This window comes from Adiantum capillus-veneris, chromosome 3 (genome assembly GCF_014529385.1).
Source record: "Adiantum capillus-veneris isolate H3 chromosome 3, ASM1452938v2, whole genome shotgun sequence".
NCBI classification, from domain to species: domain Eukaryota; kingdom Viridiplantae; phylum Streptophyta; class Polypodiopsida; order Polypodiales; family Pteridaceae; genus Adiantum; species Adiantum capillus-veneris.
Window position 1 is genome coordinate 77,115,030 of NC_140933.1, and position 24,019 is coordinate 77,139,048.

At 47.7% G+C, this 24,019-nt stretch overlaps 1 protein-coding gene across 1 annotated transcript in view; it reads left to right on the forward strand.

Annotated features, from left to right (window-relative positions):
• LOC147461143 (SET domain-containing protein) overlaps positions 1-24,019 on the forward strand; it is a 143,225-nt gene that overhangs the window by 63,215 nt on the left and 55,991 nt on the right. Inside the window, exon 4 of the mRNA XM_086508763.1 lies at positions 22,457-22,575. Coding sequence (XP_086364889.1) covers positions 22,457-22,575 — 119 coding nt within the window. The remainder of the gene's footprint in view (positions 1-22,456; positions 22,576-24,019) is intronic.

The following is a 24,019-nucleotide window of genomic DNA, read 5'->3' on the forward strand; positions in this document are numbered from 1 at the left end:
CAGCAGGAGGCAACGAGGAGCACAGAAGCATTGAACTGCTTGCGTGCAGGTCTCGGCTCTCTCTCTCTCACACACACACACACACTTTGTTTTGTAAATCAATTTGATTTAACTATCTGTGGGAAACCTCAAAGAGAGGAAAACCCACCAAAAAGATGTACAAGGAAAGGAACACAACAGTGTTCGGCTGTATAAAATATCTAAAAGCATTCATAAGAAAGCTGATGTATCTCTGCCGTGATATCACCAACTTCCAAGGCAAACCACAAAGACTGCCGAAGGGAAATCTTGAAGAAAGGTAGTGGATCCGTATGAATGCGATGGAACATATAGCCATTACGCTGTTGCCACAGGCTCCAATATGCCCAAAACCTGACCCACATGAAGAAGGCTGCAAAGCACTGCAACGTCGGCGAGAAGATACCAAAAATCCAAAACCGCTTATGGAAGACCGTCGTGGGAAAACGTAGCCGCATACACACAGAGACCCGATGAAGGAATTCTCGAGTGACACAGCGATCCCACAAGAGGTGACAAACATCCTCCTCGACAGACAAGCAACGGACACATGATGAAGAGCGGATACGGCGCATCCTAAGAAAGGTACCCACTGGGAGCACACCAAGCAAACACCGCTAAAGAAACAAACGCTCTTTCAACGGCAAACAATTTTCCCATGTTGCAGATATAATCCTGCGCCACCAAATATCTGATTTATGCATGTGCCAAATAGCGTTGCAAGGATCAGCAATCCATGGACGAGGCAGAAGAAGAGCATACGCCTGGCCAGCAGAAATATCTTGAAATCGCATTTCCCCAAGCTTCCAGTCAGACATGCGATCACCATCAGCCAAAGGTGAAACTGGCAAGAAACCTGTCAACATTTGCTGTAATTCTCTCCAAAACTGGCGATAGTGCATGCGCAATCCAAAGCGGCGAGCGGCAAATGGAAACTCGAAAGTGAAACCACCTGCATCCACCACATCCTCAACCACTCGAATGCCACGGTAGGAGAGGAAATACGCCTGGCGAGGCGAGCGGTCGAGAAAAAGCCCGACTCCAATGAAGGCTCTCCGCAGGAAGTGAGTTTCCTTCCCTCCGAGCATTCCATGAGAGATGAATTGTAACCTGTTTCCATGCAGAAAGCAAGGTGGAAGAAAGAGGGCATCTAGGAATACGACCATCCATCTTACCAAATACTGCCTCGCACATGGATGATTGCCAGTGACCAAATGAGGATGTAACCACATGCTGACTCAAGTGTGCAAACATAAGAGTCCAAGGCTGAGATTGTTACGCAAGTGTAGGCAAAAGCATAGCCTTCCGAGCAATGACATGCCTACGCAGGTCCAAAATATTCAAACCACCAAAGCGCTTTGGTGTACAAAGTTTTGTCATTGATATCAAGCGCAAACCTTTTTTGTGCGCACGCGTTCGCCACAAATGAGACAAAATGGCTGACATGAGAGAGTCAAGACAATGACGGGGCCAATGCAACAATGGCAGAAAGAACTGAAAATTTGCCATGAGGATACTCTGAACAATTCGCAGGCGAACATGTAGCGGCCAAGTAGAAAGCTTCCAGTAATGCAATTTAACATTCAGGCGATTCATAACCCAATCCACTTTCTGCCTTTGAGTAACATTCCATCCAATTGGATAACCCAAATGCCTAGTTATTACATTTGGAAGAACAATCTCTCTTGGCCACAAGAGAGCATGCCAATCACAAGAACGAAGCGGCAGAAGCTTTGATTTACGGAATTGACTTTAAGACCAGCCGCAAGCGCAAACAATTCCAAAGCGTTCATAATCTCTTGAACATCGTTTTGCTGATTGCGGGGCATAAATAGCGAGTTATCTGCATAAGCCAACCCAATAAAAGTATGACCCGATGGTAGCTGCAAACCATGAAGACGCTGCGCAGAAGTCAAGTGATCAAGATACATCAACAAAGGATGAGAAGCAATTACATACAGCAAAGCACTAATAGGGCAACCTTGCCTAACCGAACAACCAAGCGGCCACGATTCTGTCAATTCCCCGTCCAGGATTCCCGAAGACGTACTACAATCATACAAGAAATAAACCACATTGGCCAATTTAGGACCAAATCCTAGTCATCTCATTGTGGCAGCAATGAAGTCCCAATGCACAGTGTCAAAGGCCTTTTCAATATCAACTTGCATGACTAGCACATCTTGTTGCGTATACTTAGCATATTCCATGCCAATCATAAGATTGGCCAAATTGTCCATGATTTGACGACGAGGAATGAAACCGGCATCAAAGTTATGGGCCGCCAATGAGAGAACTGCTCGCAAAGCGCTTGCTTGGACAACAACTTAAGTAAGCCCTCTTTCCATGAAATTGGTAGATCCTGTTTTCCCATGCCACATTTATCATGAAGATCAGGGGTTGTTTAAGAGCATCCCAAAATGAGAGGAAAAATTCCACAGTAAGTCTGTCCCAACCAGGAGATCTCCACCGGCCCAATGCAAGCAAGGCACCATGCAATTCGGCGAGAGAGAAAGCCTTCAGAGTCTGCCCACACACACACACATGCGCGCACACAGTGACACACCCCTGCTGGCGCAGGCGCAGCAGTGCGCAGGAGATACGCTCAATAGAGCAGAAAATTGACGCGTAGGGAATTCATGCGACAAGAACTTTACGCGCAGGAAATTCATTGTGGTACACACACACACACACACTTCTTTAGTAATGTCACAGAGACACACACACACACTTTTTTTTAAAGTAATGTCAGATTGAATTACCAATGAGAAACCTCAAGACGAGGAAAACCCATAGAAAATACTACAAACAGGAAATCAGGAACAGTTAAATTAGAGCTCGTAATGACTAGCGGGGAGCTCCTCCAAGTCATAGGCAACTTGAAGAGACTGTCGGAGAGATGTCTTGAGGAAGGAAACATACTCCACTTAAATCTGCTGAAACATGTGGAAATTGCGTGCTCTCCACACTGTCCATAGAAGCCAAAATCTAACCCAGTAGAAAAAGTATACATACAGCCAAAGCAATGGTGGAAGCACTCCAAAGATCCAGAAAGATCTACCGAAATGCATGCTAGGGAAACGCATGCGAAGAGCTGTAGAGATGCAATCCAAAAACTGTTGCGTACGAGAACAAGACCACAATAAATGTGGAATGCTCTCAATGGCTACACCAACACATTGCGAAGGGCCAATCTTCAGGATTGCAGAAATTTGCCAGTCAGGAGAAACCCAACGATGCATCTCCACATAAACAGTGGCTCCTTCAGAGGTAGCTTAGCATACCACACTTTCATAACTTTACACTGCTACCATGTAACACTTGTTCATATTCCATACCTTATTACAATGTTCTTGGATCCAGGAAGATGATTACAAATGACAATGCACTTTTTTTGCAGATATCGAACGGATTGAAGAACTAGCGTAGAGCCAATCACAAATTCAATTCTTCGCAACTAACGGTGGAACGGGAGATATCGAGTCAACCAGATCCTTAATGGTATCCCACATGCGCCTGTAGTGCATCCCAAGCCCAAAGGTAAGAGCAGTTTGTCTAAATGAGAGCACCTGTCCATCAGTGTCCGTCACATCAGTTATCCTGTCAATACCTTTCTGGGAGAGAAAATAAGCCTGTTTAGGAGAGCGTTGAACAAGAGTTTGATAAAAAACTAAACTCCAATGTAAATTCTCCAATCGAAGTGAGTTTCCACAAGCGTCATCTCTACCATGCCAAAACAATTCCCGCGTGACCAATTTCCAATCCGCTACAAGATTGGAAGCAAAGGGACATCCAGGTATTGTGGCTTCAAACTTATCAAAAACCATATCCCGATACGACGGCTGCCAATGGCCAAAAGCTGGTGTAGAAACCGCACGAGAGCACAGAAACGCAAACATTTGCGTCCAAGGCTGCTTTTGCTTACAAAGTGGCTTTTCTTGCTGTAACATGAGAACACAAATGCAGAATATTCACACCACCACAACGCTTTGGAGTACACAACTGCTTTAGAATTTGAGACATGAAGGCCCGAAGACGACGGGTGGCCAATGCAACATTGGTAGGAAAAATTGCATGTATGCCACCAAGATGGACTGCACTATTCTGAGCCTTACATGTAGCTGCCAAGTAGACAATTTCCAATAGTGTAATTTAGGCCTCAAGGTATTCTCAACCCAATCCAATAAATTTTGCATTGTTAATTGACCAAGCTAGTGGATATCCAAGATGCCTCACAATTTGATCAGGCTTCACTATGTCATTTTGCCATAATACAAAGTGCCAATCCATTTGATGCAACGATAACAATTTAGATTTTTGAAATTTCACTTGCAGACCTGCAACCAACCTATAAACATGTATTGCTTCCATGATACATTGAACATCCTCATGTCGATTTCTAGGCCAAAACATGGAGTCATCCGCATACGCTTGCGCCACAAAATGATCACGAGACGGCAGTTCCAATCGATGTAAATGGCCAGATGCTGTTAAGGAGTCCATATACAACAACAGAATGTGTAGCAATAGCATACAACATAGCACCCAAAGGGCATCCTTGTCTGATCGATCTATTAAGATCCCATAACCGAGTCAGCTCACCATCAAGAACTCCAGAAGATTGATTATGCTCATAAAGAAAATAGACCACCCGACACATTCTGGACCTAAAGCCCAAAGCCGTCATGATCTAAGCAATGAAGTCCCAATGAACAGTGTCAAATGCTTTTTCTGTATCAACCTGCATAATAAGTACACCTTGTCCAGTATATTTTTCATACTCAATTCCAATGAAAGCATTAACAATATTATTTGTAATTTATGGGCGAGGGATGAATCCATACTGAGTCGGATGTATGCCAAAGAATAAATGATCATTAATACGGGCAGCTATCATTTTTGACAACAATTTGTAAATGAACGGCATAAGCATGATCGGACGCCGATGTAAAAGTATTCACATAATGTTTGCTTGGGCAACAATTTCACCAGTCCTTTCCATGATTGCGGCAAAGATTGCGTAGTCCATGCATAATTTATCATAAAAAGTAGAGGCTGCTTAAGGGACTCCCAAAAGCGAAGGAAGAATTCAACCGTAAGACCGTCCCATCCAGGAGATTTCCAATGATCAAGCTGCAGCAAGCTGTCGTGCAACTCAACCTCAAAAAACCTAGCCTTAAGGGGAGCTATATCATTCATTGTCAATATAGGACGTACAACGACAACAACAGCTGTCTAGCTTGCAAAATCTCACTTGAGGGAGCCTCAGGCCTGGCAAAAACCCGTTGTAAGTGATCCACCATGGAATCTGCCAATTGACTTTTATTGGCCGTTCCTTGTCCACTATCGTCCTTAACCCTTTTGATAGAGACAGATTGCATTGAATGATGCAAATGCTTAAAGAACTGCTTTGATGAACAACCTTTATCCATAAAAGCATACTGTCTCGATCTAACCTTCCATTTTTCTAGTTTCGTGCTGTTATTATACATCAAAGAGGCTTTAGCTGCACATAATTCCTCTTGTTCTGAGTGAGTAAGCCGTCTAGTATCTGCAAGACTTTCTAAGGCTTGACAAGTCACCTTATCTTCCTGCACTTTATCTCTCAACTGGGACATGTACCACGAACCATAATCCTTTATGATTGCTTGGATCGCATGAGAAAACGATACCAAGCCACATCCACATCGATAAGACAAGTGGAGGAATCACCGCTTCAGACAAGTGGAGGAATCACTGCTTCAATCAAGTTTTGGAATGCTTTGTGTGAAAGATATGCATTATTAATATGCATCAACCGTTTACAAGGAAGGGGGGAATCTGCATCCAATGCCTCAAAATGGATCAAGAGCCAAAGAGGAAAATGATTAGATAGAGTAAAGGAGTGATCAATCCTCATATCACATGCAAACAAATCATATTGCGGAGTGCCCAGTACATACCATCGATCCAATCGTGCTCTATATCTAGAGTGAGCATCATGAGTAAAAGTATAATTCCGCTCCGAAGAGTGAGTACTGGCCCACAGATCCAAAGCACTTGTGTTACTGACCATAGCATCCTAAGAAGAACGTTCAGAGTTCAACATATGCGAGTGGCCAGTTGTATTTTCCGTGTTTGCAAGCGCATTATTAAAATCCCCACACAAAAAGCATGCGGACGCCAGGGGTATTTGACCAAATCTTGCCAGAGATGAGTTCTTTGTGCCGAGGCAGTATAAGCATAAAGACCAACAAATTCCAAAGATTCCCAACCCCCCTTGAGAACAAGGTAGAGTGATGACTTGCCATGCTACTTTGGCTTGGGCTATCTGAGTGTCGCGTCCTGACCAAAGAAAGTTCCTGATCAGCCTCTCTACCTGGATGATGCATCATGGAGGAGCTCGAAAAGATCCAACAAGATGTAATGTACCACATAGTAGCCAACAACACCTCGTTGGCCTCTACAACACTGCTTGCAAAAGAGAGTCATGCCGAACTCCAATGTAGCAACCTCCTCCTGATGGATAGGAGGAGGGGAGCAATCTGCTGCTCAAGAGACAAGTCCAAGACAACCGGACAGCCCAAGTAGAAAATTGCAGTTTCTGGAGGAATCCATCTAAAACCCTCACCTGGCAGCGAATCAGGCGTAGGAGCACTGCCAACCGAGAAAGCTAGTGTCTTCCTCCAGTTGATCAATGCGCCTGATGCACAACAAAACGTCTCTAGAGCCTGCTCACACCTGTGCAGGTTGATCTTCTGGCCCTCCAAGTACAAAGCTGAGTCGTCTGCAAACTCAGCATCCGGTAGCTCATTGCCCCGAATAGGGAGCGCTAAGCCATGCAGACAAACCTGCTGTGAAACCAAGAATCTGCTCATCGCCTCAACATAGAACAAAAAGAGGAAGGGCGCTAGAGGATAGCCTGTCTGACCGAGCGTGTGAGCATGAAACGGTCTCCTCTACCTTCTGCCAAAAGCACTTGATTGTGTGCACGTCTGTAGAGAGCTGACACACCTCTGGTCCAAGCATCTGAGAAGCCCATCCTGCGTAGAGTGCCCTCCAAGAAGCCCCAGTCAACTCTGTCGTAGGCCTTCTCGATATTGAGAAGAAGTTTCACCAGATCCTCACCTCGGAGGCGCGCTAGGGCAGATGCCTCCCAAAAAGTGAAGATGTTGTGAAGGATACTTAGCTTCTTGACAAAGCCTGTTTGGGTCCCATGTATAATGCTATCTAGAAGTGGATAGATCCTCAAACTTAGAGTCTTGGCTAGAATTTTGTAGGTTGAGTTGAGGATGGTGATGGGCCGCCACTCCCAAATCTCATCCAAGGAACCACCCTCCTTGAGAATGAGGTAGATCAAGCCCTCACTCATGCTATTAGGTATCTCTCCTGTGTGCAAGATGTATTGAAAAGTGTTGCAAAGGTATGAGCCAAGCAAGTCCTACTACTCCAAGAAAAATCTGGGAGTCAAACCATCCTTACCGGGACAACTACCTCGGGGAAGTGCTTTGAGGGCCGCATGGAGCTCCTCTAGCTGAAGATGCAGCTCAAGCCTCTGGCGAAAAGGCATCTGTGCCCAAACCTGCTCTCTGCATGCATCTTGACGCTCTGATTGAGGCTCTACTGACAGCAGGTCACGGTAAAAGTCAATAGCAGCTGCACAGATATCCTTTGGCTCTCAAGCAACTGACCCATCAGGTCTCCTCAACTGGCTGACACTGGTGTGCGCATGACGGGGTCCCACTGCCTCAAAGAACGCCCCAGTCACTCTGTCACCCCTTGAGATGCCTGTCGATGGAAAGAAAACTCATGACGCCTCTTCTCTATGCTCCTCCAACCATGGATTGCCTGGGTATTGCTCCTGCATCCTTTGCAAGAAAGTAGCGCCCCCGCGGAGACGCTGCTCCTCCCTCGCTGCAGCCAAGCCGGGCCGTGGACTCCTAGAGAAAGAAATGATTGAGCTGAGCAAGTCCCGAGGCCACTCTGTCAGCAAGAGAGTCCTGCGGGTCCAAGCCCTTTGTCAAAGGAGCCATCACTCGGCCGTCTGAGCTTTGAGTCCAACAAGATCCTCTTAGGGATGCGTAGCATCGTGCTCCCCCTCCTCTGTCTACCTGTCACAGTGAGGATCACTGGTGCATGGTCCGAAAAAGATGTCCTAGCCAAAATGCAAATTGATCCACCCAAGTCACAGATGTGGTCACTAGCATAGACGCGATCTATCTGCCCGAGATAAATTCACTCCTCCCACTCTGCGGTCCGAGTGAGAGAAGGCGAGGCTGTCTGGGGGACCTCACAAAGCCAGAGTGCTGCGAAACATCTGAAACCCTCAAAGTCATACATAGCCTCTTCCAAGCTGCCTACTCAGCTCCATGCACAGTAGCATGGTTACCTCCAATCCTGTCAGAGGGGTCCTCCAGCATGTTGAAGTCACCCCCAATGCACCATTGCTCGGCATGCGGCAGAGACTCTACAATGTGAGACCAAAACTCTGCACGTGCACTTGCCACATTGGGTGCATAGATGTTCAGGAAGCCCAAGAGGGAGCCCTGAAACTGCATAGTAATCCACTGAGCCTTGCCAGGCACAATAATACTTCTGCTCACAATGGACTGCTTCAAAGAGTCCACAATAGTCATACATACCCCTCCCTGGATACCACCAAGTCCAAATACAGCTGACCAAAATGTCACATATCACCCACGTAAAAGCTGACCACATCGTCTAATGCGGCTCTCACAAAGATGATGCTCATGCAGCATAAGAAGATCGATCTCTTTGCCCACAAGGTATCGTTGAAGCTCCTGGCGCCATCGACCCCGTTGGTGCTGAAATTGGGGCCCATCTAATCCCTGCATGTTCCATGAGACAATCCTCATGGAGAACGAGAAAGAACTGATGCTGCAGCAACAGCCAACCGCGTTACCTTCGAGGTTTGCTTGGATGGGGAATAATCCGCATCCGAGCATCCCCGAGATAGGTGTGACTGCAACGAATGTCTAGCCCAGGCCCAAGAAGAGCGTGCCATGCGCAAGGAAACCTTCTCTGTCTAGGAGTCCTCATGTTTGTGTACATAGCATGGTGGGCTCTGCGTGTCAGCAAAGAAGTGTATCACAATGTGTCTACATCGTGCCGAGTTTGGAGGTGTCACTGAGAACTTGGCCAATGGCCACAAAGTATGTACCAGGTCTGTAACCCCTTGGTCTCCCATGTGGTGAGAGAACTCGAGGGCGTGTGCCTGCAGCCACTCCATCACTGAGTCCAGAGTCCACTTAGACTGGTCTCTGCTACATAAGGGAAAAGAGAAGCCAACCACTGAGTCAAGGGACTCGATCCCTCTAGCTACAAGGAACAATACATAAACTCTGAAAAAGCTGCCTCAAAGTCTGGTGAAGGGTCGCCGAGAAACCGCGTAAAGTCGTAGGCGAAGAAGTCCCACCTACAACGAATGTTGAAACTTCTCAGTCCACGAGGAACTGTTGCAAAGGGAGACATCTGCACTAGAAGGGGGGCTCGCAAGAAAGGCCGTCCCTCTCTCGCCAAGTGACTCGTGGCAAAAGCGCTGCCAAGAGATCTCCTAGCAGCCGAGGAAGGCCGTACCCCATGGGTCGGCTGCGGGGTAGGAATGGGAGGAGATGTTGAAGCAGGGGCGCTAGTGGGGGATGGAGGAGTGGGGGGAGGCGGGGAGGAGGAAGAGGTGGGGGGGGGGGGAGGGGCGGAGGAGAACTCGAGGGGAGGAGGGGCTGTCGAAGGTGAGGCTGAGGTGGAGGGTGGAGCTGGGACCTCGTCCTACTGAAGAGGGTTGAAACGGTTCCCTGTGGGAACCCATTGCTGTTGGCCTGGAGCTTGGCGACCACATGGAGGGCCATGTTGACGTGGTGGCCCCTGTCGACGCCGACCACGAACCTGCTGCTAGCCCTCCTCTGCCTGAGCCCCAGGCTCGGACGGTGAGTCTGCCTATGTACCCTGTGACTGTCTGCTGCTGCTGGCCAGCCCTAGGAGGGTGGGGCTGAGCCTAAGGTGAAGGTAGGAGCCTCCTCCGTGAACATTGTTACAACTCAGTGACGTGGCAGCCCGTGTACACACACACCGTCCCCTTTGGCATAGACAGTCCCGGGGAAAACATGCTGAAATGATGACCTGGCACAGCCATACGGATCCCCCGCATTCCACAACAGAAAATCCGGAAATGCTGATGTGGCATGGGCTGTACGGAATTCCGCGTTTTATGGAGCTGTACGGCTGCTTTTTGGCTACGCAATGTAGGGCTGAAATCTTACGCAAAAAGTAAAGCAGCCTTTGGGGAATTATTTGCTTTATTTCCCAAGAGGGCTTGTGAGAGGAACTTACTTTATTTTTTTAAAGCTTTTGAGACAGCTTTTGGGGCTTTGCTTTTGGCATCCCTTGTAACTCTTTATAAGTGTGGTTTGGGCTCTCACTTCTTAGAGCATGTGGATGCAAAGTCTGATAGTGTGATCTAACCACTCCTATGTACTTTGTGCAACAGATTATTACAAAAAGAAATACGAAAAGGGGCGCTCTTTAGGGTCAATTTCTGTAGGCATGGAACTCCGCCGAGCCGTGTCGAATCAATTGTGAACTGTGAGCTGTTTTGAAGTGAATTCCTGTTGTGTCGCGGTAGAATCTTGGCTTGGTGTGTCCAAGTCTGGTACAGTGGTATCAGAGCGCGGCCGATTTCTCTTCTATCGGGAAATCCGATCCTTTTTACACGGCACTTATGGATTCAGACAGAGATCAATCGACTTCCTCTGCATCTGGAGATGCGGGAAGAGATCACGAAGAAGATTCACGCGAGGAGTATGGCCCACCTCGGCCTACTGAGGCGGAACTTGAAGAGATGGAGCGTCGACGATGATTGACGATGCAGCAAAGATGATGTTAAATTTTGCGAAGGACCCGAAATTTGCAAAATTTATGACCCAAACCTCCTTCGACGAGGTGCACGCACGCGGCACAGTGGTGGCAAACCACAGAAACACCCCTCAAACCGGCACTCAAGAAACCTCCTACACCAAGGATGTTTACTGAGCAAGAATTAGAAGAGGTGGTTGATGCACGGATTTCTCAGCTTTTTGACGCGTAGAACAAAACTGAAAAGCACGACAAAAAGCAGAAGAAAGGAACTGACTTCCCGGGCTATTTGGGTCGTCAATCTGCTTTTGCCTTGGCAAGAAAGCAAAAGAAGCATGTCAGATTTGAAGGAGTATCTAGTTCTTCTTCTTTCTCTTCTGACAGTTTTTCTAGCTCTCTTGACTCAAGCGAAGAAGACCAAAAAGGGAAAAAGCGAAGCAAAAAGCAAAGCTTCGGAAAGGGCAAGGAAAAGGCAAAGAAGTCTAAATCTCGCCCAGTTTCGGACAGTTCTACGGACTCGTCTTCGAATAGTTTGGACTCCGATGACATCAGATTTTATGCAAGGAAGAAGAATTTTTACAAAGCCAACCACTATGACTTTCTGGAAGATAAAAGCAAGAAAGTCCGAGAGTTTAAAGAAGGTGGACAGTCAATTAAATTTGACATGTTTTCTGGATTTCGAGATGCCTCGAAGGCTTTGACATAGCTTTCTCTGGAGGGCGTTACTCAAAGCACTCCAAGATTCGGAGGGCTACCTCTTACTTCAGGGGAAATGCTCAAACTTGGTGGTCCACGCTTCTATTGAACAAGAAAGCACTAGTTAAATGGCTGAAATTTAAAAGGCTTTTTATTTCTTCCTGGTTGACTCGGGAGTACGAACGTGACATACGAACTGCTTGGAACCATCTTTGGATAACCAAGAGAGATTCATTGGACGCATATTGCGAGAGATTTTGGAGCTCTTTTCTACCAGTCTCTTCATTTAAGAAGATCTCGTTCAAAGAACAGATTGAGCGGTTTACCTTGGGACTTCCTACAGAGATCCGAGATCACTGCTTAGAGCAAAAGTCAGATTCCATTCAGGAATTGATGAGTCATGCGAAACGGGGTTTTTACTTTCACTTAGGCAGTTTGACCTACCCCACAGATGAAATCATGACGCAAAGGACCGAACAGACTTCGAACAATCAAAGTAGAAAGAAGAAGAGCAACCCAGGAAAGAAAGAAAAGGATGCACAACCCAAGCTCACTCTTCGAGAGAGAGCTCTCTACATTACAGAGAGGAAGTGCTTTGGATGCGGGGAAACTGGGCATATCTCCCCGAAGTGCCCTAAAAAGGCACCGAAAGAACAAAACAACAAAGATGAAGACAGGCCTGAGGGTTCGAAAGCAGTTGAGGAACGTGGACGAAAAGGCAAGATGAAAGCAGGACTGGTTCCACATTGCATGGGTATTGACCCAAGCTTGATTGACGAGAGTACAGGACTTTGCCGAGCTTGGGGCAAATTAAAAGACCAAGAAGCCTTGTCATTGCCTACGAGAGCCGATTGTTCTCAAGGCCGGAATTGATAGCACAAATTTATGAGAAAGAGCTTTTGGCGGTTATCCATGCTCTTACTCACAGTGGCGACATTACCTACTCGGAGCGGATTTTACTGTCTTTACAGACCATGAGAGTTTACGCTACTTCTTGTCAGAGAAGCAACTATCGGAACAGCAGATGCGGTGGGCGAACATCTTGTCACAGTTACACTTCCAGATTGTCCATGTGTAGGGACAGAAGAACTTGGTGGCAGATGCTTTGTCTCGGAAGCCGTTGGTTCTGGCTATTTCCGCGATGCATCATAGGAGCTTCGAGGATATGGTCGATCAGTATGCTTTAGATACAGGTTTTGCAGATATTTTCACTTGAATACGGAATGGGGAGATAGTAGCGGGATATTCCATTCGGGAGGGCTACTTGATGAGGAAAACCATGTTTTGCGTTACATAGCCGTTGAGGGAAAAGGTTATGACCGAATGCCATTGTCCACCTTTTACGGGTCACCGCGGCATTGCTACCACCTTGAAAGGTGTGGAGAGATACTTCTTTTGGCCGAGACTCAAGAAGGATGTGGACGATTTTGTACGCAGTTGCTTGGTATGCCGGAAGGTCAAGTTTGACAGGCATAAAGCATAGGGATTGTTACAGCCTTTACCCATACCTACCTGCCCTTGGGAAAGTATTGCAATGGATTTCATTTTTGATCTCTCGAGAACACAGAGTGGTCACAATGGTATCTGGACTGTTATTGACAGGTTTAGCAAGCAAGCTCATTTCATTCCAGTGAAGAAAACAGTCAAGCCGGATCACTTAGCGAAACTATTTGTGGCCCAGATCTTTAGATTATATGGCATGCCCGAGACGATTGTCTCCGACAGGGACCCTAGATTCACGAGTTTGTTTTGGAAGGCTATTTGGGAGAACATTGGCACGCGGTTGCAGTTCTTGTCATTATTCCACCCGCAGGCTGACGGGCAATTAGAGATTGCTAATTCAATGTGATACTAAATTTATTGAAGTCTTAGATCTCGGATCAGAAGACTCAATGGAAAAAGTATTTATCTTTGGTGGAATTTGCCTACAATAACACGATACACTCTTCGACGGGGAAGGCGCCATTTGAGATTATTGAAGATGCTACGAAGGTTTCACTCTTCCTAAGCACGAAAGATAAGATTTTTGAAGCCGATGAGTACACGGGTGACTTGGACACGGCTTTTGCCAAGGTCCGCGAGGCTTTGCAGAAATCTCAAGAAAGACAAAAAGGCAGCAGATCGCCATCGTCGTGATTTGAAATTGAAGAAGAATGATTTGTTGCTCTTACGTTTTGAAAAGGCACGCCTGAGAAAGAAAAAGGGAAAGGAGAGGCTTTTTCCAAAGCTTAGTATGCGATACTACGGACCTTTCCAGATTCCCAAAAAGATAAATGATGTCTCCTTTAGCCTGAAGCTGCCCGATACTTGGAGAATTCACAATGCTTTTCATGTGAGTCTCTTGAAGCCTTTTAAAGGCGATGTGCCCGAAGATGGGGTGCCTGATGAGCAACCCGAAGTGGAAGAAAACTAGGAGATCTTTGTTCCAGAACAGATATTGGCACATAAAGACAGAAAGATTAAGGGTAAATCGATAAGGCGGTTCTTGGTTAAATTCAAGAACTATCCTGCATTGGATGCGAAATGGATGGAGGAGGAGGACCTAGCAGATACTCCTCAGATTGTGAATCTCTACCTTGAAGCATTTGGATTAGCCTAGTCTATGCTAAATGGAACCCCGAACTCAGCTTGGGCGGAATCTGGTGCAGCGGGTATGCACAAGAGGGGAGTTGCTCCGCTCCTTTGTCAACAGATTGCCTCGATTTTTGATATTAAAGTCACTGATGTCTCTTTGAGTTTTAGGGATACTGTGAGCTGACAATATTCTGTTGTATGACTTTATGAACTGGAATTTTCGATAATATGATACTGATTTGTTCTTGACTTGTTTAAGTGCAGGAACTGATAGACGAAATGACTGCAGCAGTTTGGTCTGAATGATCTCGAAAGACATGGTTGCAATAAGGATTAGTCAATCGAGCATCTATGAGGTCCCGAGTGGATCTAGATGCGATTGCCAATACGTTGCCGATAAATCATGGTCTGAGATCCGAATGAATGTTGCATGTGATTTTTCATGTGATGTCCTGTGATGTCAAGTGATGTCGTGTGATGTGACTATCGAGTGGTACATGTGCTAGATGTGTGCTCCTAGTGTGTCGGTACTAACAATCAATGTCTGCTAAGACAGCTTATGGCTTTTGTTTGTTTTGCAGGCGTAATTGAGGGTGATTACAATGCTTTCAAGAGGGGGGTATGTCACAACTCAGTGACGTGGCAGCCCGTGTACACACACACCTTCCCTTTTGGCATGGACAGTCCCCGGGAAAACAGGCTAAAATGATGATATGGCACTGTCGTACGGATCCCCTGCATTCCACGGCGGAAAATCCGGAAATGTTGACATGGCATGGGCTGTACGGAATTCCGCGTTTTACGGAGCTGTACGGCTGCTTTTTGGCTACGTAATGCAAGGCTGAAATCTTACGCAAAAAGTAAAGCAGCTTTTGGGGAATGATTTGCTTTATTTTCCATGAGGGCTTGTGAGAGGAACTTGTTTATTTTTTTAAAGCTTTTGGGACAACTTTTGGGGCTCTGCTTTTGGCATCCCTTGTAACTCTTTATAAGTGTGGTTTGGGCTCTCACTTCTCAGAGCATTTGGACGCAGAGTCTGAGAGTGTGACCCAACCACTCCCGTGTACTTTGTGCAACAACTTAATACAAAAAGAAATACTGAAAGGGGCGCCAGTCTTTAGGGCCAATATCTCTAGGCACGGAACTCCGCCGGGCCGTGTCGAATCAATTGTGAACTGTGAACTGTTTGAAGTGAATTCCAGTCGTATCGCGGTAGAATCTTGGCTTGGTGTGTCCAAGTCTGTTACAAGCAGGCCTTCGCAAGATGGCCCATTTGACGACAAATTTTGATGACAAATGAAACACTGATTCGGGAGGCCCGAATACTCCACACTCTGGCGGAGCCAACCACCACTCACCCGAGGTAGTAGAATGACCTTCGGGAGGGTGTGGGTGTGTAGTGTGGATAGTGTGTCGTGCTCTCTACAATGGGTGCTCCTCAGTGCAATGTGCGTGACATCTCACTCAAAACAGAATGAAAACACAGGAAACAATAGATAACAGCAAATCAACACAAAGACACAGCAGTAGACCAGAACATATGGATTCGACTATCTCAAAAGAACTGTTACAGACTCTGGCGTGGCAGCACACTTAGCTCCAGCCTAGAACTCACGGGTACAATGGGGGTGTCAGGCTCAGATGTGCAGGGATGGTGCAGACGTGCTGTGTATAGACTCTCTCCTCTAGACGACGACGTTGGACTATATATGAAGAAGATGATCATGATGACCCAACAACTACTACTCATATGTCCCACCATAAAGAGCCACCAATAAATGTCACCCATCTAAGTCTATCTCCAAACCAAGTGGTGGTGGTTACGTGGCCACGATGTCCACTAGACCACCGTCCGTATCCCTGCCACGTGTCACTGCCCAGCCCTGACAGTCCGTCCTGTGTGAACCAAACCAGACCAACTGTACTAACCGTGTCTCCTGTGAAAGTGACTCTGTAGCCTGCTACAGGTTGCCCGCCACAAGACCACTCACCGTCTCAGTGAGAGAATACTGAACTAAAGAGACACTGAAACTAATAGTAAATATTGCAGTTCAACTCGACTGAAGAAGAAATTATATGGAGTAAAAGTGATGAAATGGAGGGATTGCAGAATCTGGTGAAGACTCATGGTAACCTGCCACAGAAGGATGAACAAAACGTAGAGACTGAAGAGGTAAGGCAATCTGCCTCGGTCGACCCTAACGTAGTGAGGCCATGCTTGAATGAACAAATTCCACAAAGCAGTTTCCACTATGCAGTAGATAGGTGTTGAGGCCATGCTTGAAAAATTTCCACAAAGGAGTACCCACCTATCAAGAACTGAAACAAATCGACCTTACCATCGGATTGTAATTGTAAAGAGTGTAATTTGTAGTTGGTTGTCCTGATATTTGGCTGATAAACGTTACATTTTTACGATTGCCACCAACAGCCACAAAAGTTGCACTCCCTGTTTGCCATGTGATGTTGGACAAAGTTTGATTGAGCGATGGAGTGACCACTACAGCTTGATTTGAAAGAATTGTTCCTTGGACACTATCCAAAAATGCTACAAAGAACGTTGCTTCTGCCTCAAAGACTGTCCCAAATGACGCCTCGGGGTTTGCAGCAAGTCAAAGAAGATTTGGTAGGAGAGACCAAAGTGAGAAGGGAAGGAGGTGGTGATGGAGCCAGGGAAATCGCCATTGAGGTCAAGGACGTTGGAGAGGCGCTCGTCGGAGGGGATGTAGTGGCCCTTGCTGTACTTGATGCTGTCAGAGTTGACATGGCGGCGGAGGGGCTGGTAAGGGGGGGCGAGGGGGAGAAGATAGGAGCGAGGGGTGGGTAGGGGAGCGAGGGGGAGGGACTAGGGGCGAGGGGTGGGTAGGGGGGGCGAGGGGGAGAAGATAGGAGCGAGGGGTGGGTAGGGGGGCGAGGGGGAGGGACTAGGGGCGAGGGCTTGGTTGGGGGGGGGGGGGGGGGGCGAATTGGGTAAGGGGAGGGGCGAGTTGGGGAGGGGATTGGGCGAGTAGGGGGAGGGGGTTGGGCGAGTTGTGGAGGGGTAGTGCGAGTTGGTGAGGGGACCAATTTAGATGGGAACGAGTTGGTGAAGGGGAGAATTTGGAAGAGGGGATGAGTTGGGGGGTGGGTAAGAGCGAGGAGGGAGGGAGGGGTAGTGAGGGGAGATGACACTCAAGCAAAGAGATATCATGATCAGGGAATTCACCAAGCTTGAAATCAACATTGTTTTTGTTGTATCCCGTCTTGAGGAAGCTTTGTGAAGGGAGTTCGCTAGACACAGAGTAGAGCTTTGTTTTTTTCGGAGAAGCAGACACCGATGTGGCTGATGTTGAAGGGGGGTGAACTCCTGTAGAGGAGATTTATTTCCACTTCTATGATTCTTCATAGGATCACCAAATTCAAAGGCTTCCACCAAGGGCACATCAGGAGTAGCTTCTATGACCTTCAACCTTTGAGCTGGCTCAGGTGGAAACATTGGAAGAGGGTGTACCTTCAGGTAAAGAGTGAATAGAGACTCCATAACAGGGCATAGCTTTGGTAGCATCCAACCACTCCAACAGATCCTCGTCTGACCCATTAGGTGGAGTAGGATGTTCCAATTCATTGCTGGTTGCTAGGGACAAAGAACTATGTTGCACGACGGGATCCATGCCTCCTTCTAGGTGAATGGGTTGCATCAGGGAGCCAGGAGTATGTATCCACATGGCATCGTTTCCCCAATCATGCAGCGCTTTAGTGTGTCGCAGCCATGGTCTACCGATGAGCTAGGGAAATCCGCCCTCAACCTGGGGAAGGCGAACCACAACAAAATCCAAGTTAAAAGTAAAGTCTTGTACCTGCAGAGGCACATTGTCCACTATACCCACTGGGTAGACTGTCCACTGGTCGGCCAATGTAACTGTGAAGGGAGTAGGGCGAGTAGGCTATAGACCTAGAGCTAACGTAGTGAACTTGGGCGTCAGGTTGATGTCAGATCCACCATCCACTATCACTCCTGAGAATTGCCGACCCAAAACGGACACTCTCAGGCGAGAACTCTATAATCAGTGAGGGGAGCAGCGGGATTGGATATCATATAGGACTTTGATGGTCGCACTGGGAGGTGCCTGCCACTAGGACCTGGGATTGAATAACTGCAAGGGTGTCACTTCTGAAACTCACATATAGCTGCAGCAAAGACACTTCTTGGAAAGTGTTCTTCAAGATTGTCTTTGTTGTAAGCTTTTCTTTTTCTACCAATGGTTTCTATGGTACCTTGATCTTCTGTAGATCGGAAACTGCTTTCAAGAAAGCATCAATATTGGAGAGCAAAGATTTGTATTCTTTCTTGGCACTGGGGGATGGCTTGTCAACAGTTGAAGGCAGGGTATCCACTGTTGTGAGAATGTGTGAGGGAGTTGAACTTATTGGAATGCTAAGACCAAGAGCGGCTCTCTGGGCTCGAGTGAGGACACCCGATGGCTCCTCTACCAACTGCAACTGATTTTGAGGGGTAACCACGTGGGTAGAAGGGGGCAGCTAAGGAATGGTGCTAACTGCTATCTGGGAAAGGTAAATTCATTCTGGCTTTGACTTGGGTTCGAAGCCGTGGATGCACGAAGTTTAGGGCAATCCTTACTGTAGTGATCCTTTGTTTCAGGGCAATGACGGGAGGGAGGGGACCCTTCTCTTGCTTTGGTAATGATCATATTCCCCGCATTTGTAGCACAAAATGGGCCGATTCAATGGGCGAGTCGAAGGGCGAGGTTGTCCTTGCTTTTGGTGCATGGAGTTGGAGGTGGAAGCATAGAAGCTTTGAGGTGATGAGGGAGCATGGGTATGATAAAAGCTCTGAGAGGGAAAAGTGCTTTGCATACCTTGCATAGGAGGGGTTGACAATAAAGGTGGCATGTGGTGTGGATGGCCACAGGGGCCACAGGGAGAAACCATGTTGGATGCAGGTGCTGGCCCTTGTTGAAGAGTAGGACCAAGACTTTGTTGTATTTGTCGCAATTCCTTGAGGTAGTAGCAGTCCTTGTCCTCGTGTCCAGACTTTTCACAAAAGTGGCAGTAAACCCGAAGGGGGCATTCATGTGGAGGGTGCCCTGGAGAGAGGCATGAGCTACACCAAATCATAGCCTTAGTCTCCTGCTGAGACTTGAGCTCTTCTAGCTCGTGCTTGATCTGTTCCAATGCCTCGTGATGTGGGGGCTTCTCCTATCTAAGAGAGAAGGACCTTTCCTCTTGAAGAGCTCGCTGTAACTCTAGGGCTTCCAGTTCCTTGCATAAAGAAGTTAACGGATCAGAAGGACTTTCCGAAAACACTGAGGGGGTCTATACCTGAGGGGAGTTGGGGAACAGCTTCCTAGCTCCCTCTATCCTAGTAGCAACTGCGACAGACTCCTCCAAAGTGGCGTCAGGTTGGAGATTCTCTCGGAGTTTTTGTTGGGATGTTTTGGGAAGAGCCTTCTCCACCCACCACCGACTTCTTAACCATAAATTCACCCGGTTGTTGAGGAAGCTTGGCCACCAGAGACTTTGTTCTGGTCATGAGCTCTGCAAAAGTCTCATTTGGTTGGAGCATCAGGTTTGCCAACTCATCTAGGACCTTCTTCTGGAAGTCCTATGGTCTGAAAGCTTCACAAAACTGTTGTCGTAAAGTGGCCTAAGTGGCAAAGTGGTTCTCTGCAAACTGACTGTAACACTTGTCTGCTAAGCCATCCAAGGTAGATGGAAAGAGTACCAAATAAGCATCTTCTCTATTAAGACCACGCCCTCTACAGAGAGATACAAACCTCCTTGCATGGTCGTCTGCATCTTTTGAGGAGAGTCCCTTGAAAGTAGGAAACTTGATGTTTACCTTGGCCAAAACACTGGTCAACGCCTCCATGGCCCCTTGCTCAGGAGCCTGTTGCTCAGTAGCTTGCTGTAACAAAATGGGAGAGAGCTTTACTGGGGAAGGTGACCTAGAAGATGTAGAACCAGATGGAGGAATGGATGATGCCGTATGTGGAGGTATGCGTGATGGGGTTGGTCGACTTCTACTAGGTACCAAGGGTTGAGGCCTTCTGTGGTAGTACTTCAGAGAGCTTTGACTCTCTAATGACCGCCTTGTATGTGTCATGCAGTAACCACAAACCCAACCAAGCTTTGGGCAAGAAGACCTTTAACTCGCTGAACACCGGTCTAGACTCTACTAGACCAGGGTGAGTGACTAGACCACCTGGCTGGACCAGGGACGAGGAAGGACTAGACCACGGATGAGGAAGGACTATACCAAGACGAGAGTTAGTTGGACCAGGGCGAGAGAGGACCAGACCAGCAGAGCGAGAGACTAAGTTGTCTAGGGTGAAACTGGACCAGACCATGAGGCTGCACTGTGCAAGGGGATGTAGGCGAGGCTAGGTAAAAACCAACTAGCTCCTCGATTCGTACCTCAACAGAGAGTGAGACTTCAGTTGAGGTCTCTCCGGGCCTGCCAAAAATGAGAGCAATTGTAGCATGGATAGTGTGTCGTGCTCTTTACAGTGGGTGCTCCTCAATGAAACAGAATGAAAACACAAGAAACAATAGATAACAGCAAATCAACACAGAGACACAACAGCAGACCAAAACATATGGACTCGACTATCTCGAAAGAACCGATGCAGACTCTAGCATGGCAGCACACTCAGCTCCAGCCCAGAACTCACGGGTACAATGGAGGTTACGAGGCTCAGATGTGCAGGGATGGTGCAGACGTGCTGTGTATATAGACTCTCACCTCTAGACGACAACGCTGGACCATATATGAAGAAGATGATCATGATGACCCAACAACTACTACTCATATGTCCCACCATAAAGAGCCACCAACGGCTCATAAATGTCACCCATCTAAGTCTATCTCCAAACTGAGTGGTGGTGGTGACGTGGCCACGATGTCCACTAGAGAACCGTCCGTATCCCTGCCACGTGTCATTGCCCAGCCCAGAGAGTCCATCCCGTGTGAACCAGACCAGAACAACTGTACTAACTGTGTGTCTTGTGAAAGTGACTTTGTAGCCTGCTACAGGGTGTCCTGAACCAGAACATGTACTGTGGGAATGCCAATTGCCTTGGCAGCTACAGAGGCTATCGTGCGAGGTGTCTCCAGGACAGTCCCAATCTCTGAGCCTGTCCTGGATAGGAGCGGAAGGTACTCCCTTCTCAGATCGGGAAGCAGACTGAGATGGGCAGGTCTGCCTCCTCGACAAGAACGTTGGTAGCTGGGTCGAAACCATGGCGTCATTGTCGAAAATGAGCTCGAACTGCTCGGATGGCTAGGGGGCTCATCGCAATGACCTTGGACGCCATCCCGGGGGTCTCAAACTCTATCTGGTAATAGCCACGCCGGAGAAGCTGAACATCGAGGATCTTGCCCACCTCTGCTAAAAGGCGGGCCTGAAGGAGATCACGCACCTCTCCTCTGCTTGGACGGGTACCGAGAATCTTGCAGATAACTGAGGTGGCGTGAAGGCGCCCACCTCTGCCTCTAAGCTCGCTTGCTCTATCGGCGAAAGATCAATTCGGATGGTGGGTTCCACAGGGTTGGGCGAGGGGGCTTCGGTTGAGTCTCTCTGTGGCGGAGCAGAATCCTCCATCTGTGTTTGCTGCTACGATGACGATTGAGGAAGAGCGAATGAGAGGATGATAAGTCGAGGACGAAAGGCGGCACCGTTGCACCCTTGCCTTGAGCTAACAAGGGGTAAAGGATGAGTGGGCGGGGACGAAGAAACAAGGGGGGGGGGATTTCGGGGCGGGGCGGGTGCTGGCAGATTACGAGGACTGGCGGGCGGGACAGCGCGCTGGCAGGGCTAGCGGGCTGCAGGGGGGCGAGCTGGGGAGGGAAAGGGTGTTTGGCTGAGAGCAGCATGCGGGGGGGGGGGGGGGGGGGGGGGGGGGGGGGGTGGGGGGGGGTGAGAAGGGGAGGCAGCAAAGGCGATGGCGTGCGCAGGGAGCGCACCGAGCCTCGCTATGATGTTTAATTCTTAGAATATCAGCTTATTTATTTGCTTTGTGTGGAGCAGATTAGTACTGCGAAAAATGGTTTTGCATCAATTTTTAGAGACTTTCTATGTTGACTTCAGCTAGAAAGCTGTTCATCACCGTGTAGTAAATTGTAAGAAATTTTTTATTCATATGTTTTAGAACATGAAATATTAACGTTATTTCTGCTTCAAGGTGAAATGTTGATCTTTCAGGTAATTCATGCCAGTCTGAAGCAATATAAGATTTCATGTTTCGTTAATATTTTTTTGCAGAAATGATGCCACATTCTACTTGAATACATACTGCTTACTGCATTTTTCAATTTGGGCAGCCTTTGGTGATGTTGGGAGAGGTGGGAGAGCGGCCATAGACATAGGTGTCAATGACATTGTTTTGAAGGTTCCACAACACCTCATCATCTGTGAGGATTTTGTCTTAAACACAGACATGGTAAGTTATTAATTTTTGTGGTTTGCTAGTCTCTCGTTGTGGTGTATTATGGTAGTGGGTAAGCATAAAGTTCTATGCAGTGGGTTAGAGTTTCTCATCAAGTCAAAATCGTCGGTCAAGGGTTACCAACTACTAAACTGGTGTCTACTCTAGCTTGCTGTCGCTGCACGGTACACCCACTTCAGCCTTGCTACTGCCCCCACCTTCTCTCTTCCTTAACCTGCTCCCCATCCTATGCCCCTTCTTCATACGCTTGCAGCCTCTCTTGGCATGCGCACACACTCTTTCTCACTGGCTATCACACACAATGCTCTTGCACATTGTGCTCTTTTTAGTACTCCCACATGCATGCACACCAATTCTTGCCCACTCTCTTGCACCCACACATCCTGTTGTATCCATGTGTGCAGCCTTGTTACAGGGGAACTCCTGGAAATAGCCCTTGGAATGCTGGGGTGGCGTTCTGGGTGTAGGAAGGTGCAGGGGACGGGTTGGAACGGGCTGCCGTTCCAGGGCACTGCATGAAATCTAAGATCTTGTGAAACGGGGTCGGAATAGATGGACAGGCTGGGCACATGGGTGGACGGACAGTTTCTGTTTAACAAGTCGCTTTCCGTTTAACAGCCATAAATGGTGCAATTGTGAAGAATAGTTTGTTTTCCCCATGCCCCCCACCTATAAAATATACTGCCACACCACCCCCTCCCCCCCCCAACCCAACATACACACACACGAACCTTCATACAGGCTCTCAAGCTCTTTCAAGTTTCCCTCTCAAGCCTCAAGGGCCAAGTCTCTCAAGTCTATGCAAGGCTCAAGCTTGCTTCCTCTCCCCCTCCCTCTCTCTTAAAAGCTCTCTCTGTCTCCCTCTCAAGCTCTCATTGCTCAAGACTCAAGACTTGTCACTTAGGCTCTCTCTCTCTCTCTCTCTCTCTCTCTCTCTCTCTCTCTCTCTCTCTCTCTCCATCGGTCCGTCTTCCATGGCCTCCTCTTCTCGTGCACCCTCCTCTTCTCATGCAGACAACATTCAAAAGCCAAAGGAGTGGTCATGGTGGGATGAGGGGCGAGGCGACCTTGAAAGGCACTTTGTCGGTGGCAGGAGGTGCTTGTGATGCATGGCATGCAAGCTTTGCTCGTAATATCGGAAAGGGGGCCAGGACAAAGTGAGGGCACACTTTCTTCTTGTGTCGGGGCATTAGGTGAGATTTTGCACAGATGTAAGTGCTGAGAAGGAGCTTGAGGAAAAGGACTACTGTGGAGCCTTGCATTGAGAAGGTTTATGAGGCCATGGACTTCGTGAGCGAGTGGCTTGAGTTGGATGCAGAACGATATTCAAAGATCCACGCGTTTTGCAAGAAGAAGTGGGATTCATATGAGAGTTCCAAGATGATGCAGGACAAGATACAAGATAAGGAAGTTGGTGGTTATTTTAGAGAGATGCCCG